The 3,023-nt window shown below is 59.8% G+C and overlaps 1 protein-coding gene across 1 annotated transcript; it reads left to right on the top strand.

The window, feature by feature from the left end:
* Window positions 1–579: 579 nt before the first annotated feature.
* FAM240C (family with sequence similarity 240 member C) lies at window positions 580–2,727 on the top strand. Its single transcript, XM_044240915.1, has 2 exons — window positions 580–725; window positions 2,454–2,727. The coding sequence occupies exons 1-2, from the start codon at window positions 580–582 to the stop codon at window positions 2,548–2,550; spliced, it is 243 nt and encodes an 80-aa protein (XP_044096850.1). The 3' UTR covers window positions 2,551–2,727.
* The last annotated feature ends 296 nt before the right edge of the window (window positions 2,728–3,023 follow it).

Here is a 3,023-nt window from a genome sequence, read left to right as displayed (position 1 = left end):
TCCACTTGCCCCACTTCTCCACGCTGCTCCTGCGTCCCCTCTTCCCTGGCACCCAGCAGACAACCACCACTGTCACCAGACCGTGCCAAAAAACCGGTGGACAGGGCCCTGTCTGGGAAACAGATGTGCAACAGCTGGATTCTGCCGTGGCTGTTTCAGAGCCTTCCTCTGCATGGCCTCTGTGCCCGCCTCAGGCTCAGCGCCCGGCTCAGACCCCCAGCATTCCAGACGATACCCACCCTGGCTGGAGCCCTGAGGCCACCCTCCCAAAACCACAAACAAAACTAGACCCTTTCTTAAGTTTGGAGAAGCCCAAAGGTCCCAAACAGCGTTTGCTATCAGCTGCTGCTTGCCCTCGTGTGGAAACCATTCAGAAGGCAGCGGGGCAGAGTGTCCACTGCCCACAGCCGTGTGCTTCTGAGCCTGCCTTCCCGACACCCCGGCCCCAGGGTGCTCCCAGAAACACAGGGGGGCATCCGGTGTGTGGGGCTGAGCCAGCGCCACGGTTGTTAACACGCTGGTTCCCTGCGATGTCCAAGCACAAATGCTAAGTCCTGTCAACTCTCCCTTTTCCAGACAATGAGTGACAGCCATGCTCTGAAGCGCCCAGGAAGGGTGGCTTTCGATGCCGGTGTGATAAAGACGTTTTGGGAGGAAAAAATCAAGCTGCACACAAGACAACTTCAGAGCGAGGCCATGAGGACCCGCAGGAGTGCCCTGGACAGGTAAGCTCGCCGAGCAGCAAGGCTTGGGCTCCACGAACAGGAGCCCCCACGAGGGGCCACCCCCCCAACAACTGGGGCCATAGCCACCTGGCCACCAGTGCCACCCCCAGGCCAGCTGTCACAGCGGGAGGGGTCACTGGTGTCACTGCAGGAAGGACTGGAACTGCAAAACCACACCCACAACAACAGGGCCTGCAACTACCACCAGGTCAGCAGGTGCAAGAGGACAGCACCCCCCCCATCCACCCCCACCCAGCACCACCTCCCTCCATCCCTCACCCCTCCATCCCTCACCCCTCCATCCCTCACCCTATCCCTCCATCCCAGCCCCATTCTCCTATCCCACACCCCACCCCGATCGCTCACCCCATTCCACATTTCCCTATCCCCCCACTCCTGAAGGTCTTGTGGGAAGTTGTCAGAGAACCTGTGTCTGGTTAGGCTGGTTTTCTGAAAGGCACTCCCCGAGGGCAGGATAAGTTCATCATGCTCCTTCCCACACATTAGCAGATCCAAATCCCCCTTTCATCCCTGGGATGGAGGCCAGGGGCCTGTGGGTGCTGAAGAGGGTCTCCCGGGTGACCGTGAGCAGACTGAGGAGCGCCTGGTCTCAGGGACAGCTAAGAGGGCAGATTAGCACATAATTCGCACCTAGACAAGGGCTCAAATGGACAGATATTCCAAAGTGGTCACAGCTTTCATCCCCAAATAGCACCAGCAGCTGCTATCCGGGAGCCCAGTTGGAAAGAGGGTACCTGGCAGCCGCGATGGGACCGGACTTGGTGCTAACCTTACCAGAGTCCTGGTTGCTGGGCGGGCCACCCACCCTGTCATCCAGGACATCCCCCCTGTTAGGCGCGGTATGGGAAGCCATGGTGCCATCCCCCTAAACTCTCAGGGTGGGGGTCCCAGCACAGAGCCCAAACGTAGGAAGAGGGGACCTGCACTACGGCCCCCTGCTCCCCGCTGTGGTCTCCACATCCTCATCCTTGTCCTACACATGCCATCGGGCCCTGGAAACTTCTGGGTCTTCTGCCCACGGTACAGACCCCAGGGATGGGCCCTGGGGCAGACGGCAAAGTATGGTCAGCGATGGCCGAGTTAGTCACCAAGGGTCTGGGCCACTCAAGGATTGTGGAGGGTGACATTCTGCAGGGACATACGGCTGCTAATGAGGGCACAGACCATAGCCAGAAGGACTGTGCCCCATCCCCCAGACAGTAGCAGCTCCTCACAGCACCCCTCGGCATTCCACAGGCCCCCAGAAGCCAGGGGCTCGGTGAAGGGGGCAAGGGGCCTTCCCATGTGGGGATAGCCAGGCCATTCCCACCCGGGTCGCCCCTGTGCATCCTGTTGTGGTCACTTTCCCAGGCAGGGGTGCCAGGCAGGCGGGCAGCACAGGGAAAGGGGAGCACTCCAACAGGGGTGCCAGTGAAGGAGTTCAGTTCTCTGGGCCTCAGAAGTTTCCAGAAGCTGCTTCCTGGGCAAAGCACTTCCCCTCTTCAGGCTAGAGACCCGAGTGATGTCCTCCATGTGGCCCCCTGGATGGGACTGGCCAAGCCCTGGGAGACTGGCTGAAGGGCGCTCTGGGACCCCACAAGGTCACAGCCGCTGGCCGCCTGGGGGTTGCTGGGCTGTGTTAGAACATGTGCTCAGGTGCCGACAGAGGCCTGGCTGCCGCCCGGCCCTAAAACAGTGACTCACAGGCTGAAATTATCACTGTCCCAGGCTCCGCGGCGAGTGGGCTCGGATGCTGGAGGGGAGGAACAAGGCGCTGCAGGGCCCCCCCGGAGGTGGCCACCCAGCCTTCCCTGCTGGGCACTGAGCCCTTTCCCACGCAGGACACCGCTGCCACCTGAGCCTGCAGACTTGCCCTGCCCGGGGTCCAAAGGCACCCGAGGCTCAGTGCAGAGGTTCGGGGCAGAACAACCACCAGGACCAGAGCCGCTGAGAAGCTCACGGGCTCTCCTGGCAGCTTTTGCTTTTCTAGCACACAGCACATGCCCAATAAAACCTAAGATACTGCATTACATGTTTCCTGCAAAATTTCACTCCTATCATTAAGTCTTCCCCATGATGTTGCTGACCTGGGACAAACCCCGGAGGAAGTTGGAGCCTGAGGGGGACAAGTCGGTGCCCCCATCTTCTCCAGCCTGCGACTTAAACACGTCTGTCCTCCCTCTGATCAAAATATGCACGTCAATCCCCACCCTGGGATACCATCCGATGTGACATTGTGTAAAGCTTCTTGCTTTTCCGAATCCCCTTAAACACATCATTCATGACCCAGAACATCTC

Source organism: Neovison vison, chromosome 3, assembly GCF_020171115.1.
Source record: "Neovison vison isolate M4711 chromosome 3, ASM_NN_V1, whole genome shotgun sequence".
NCBI lineage: Eukaryota > Metazoa > Chordata > Mammalia > Carnivora > Mustelidae > Neogale > Neogale vison.
Note: the sequence above shows the minus strand (reverse complement) of the source record. Positions and strands in the feature narration are given on the sequence as shown.

Bases quoted from the DNA above. Each gene is read 5' to 3' on its own strand.
- FAM240C (XM_044240915.1), top strand. From the start codon at position 580: ATGAGTGACAGCCATGCTCTGAAGCGCCCAGGAAGGGTGGCTTTCGAT. The intron at 726-2,453 runs GTAAGCTCGCCG...TCACTGTCCCAG, and splicing joins CGCAGGAGTGCCCTGGACAG to GCTCCGCGGCGAGTGGGCTC.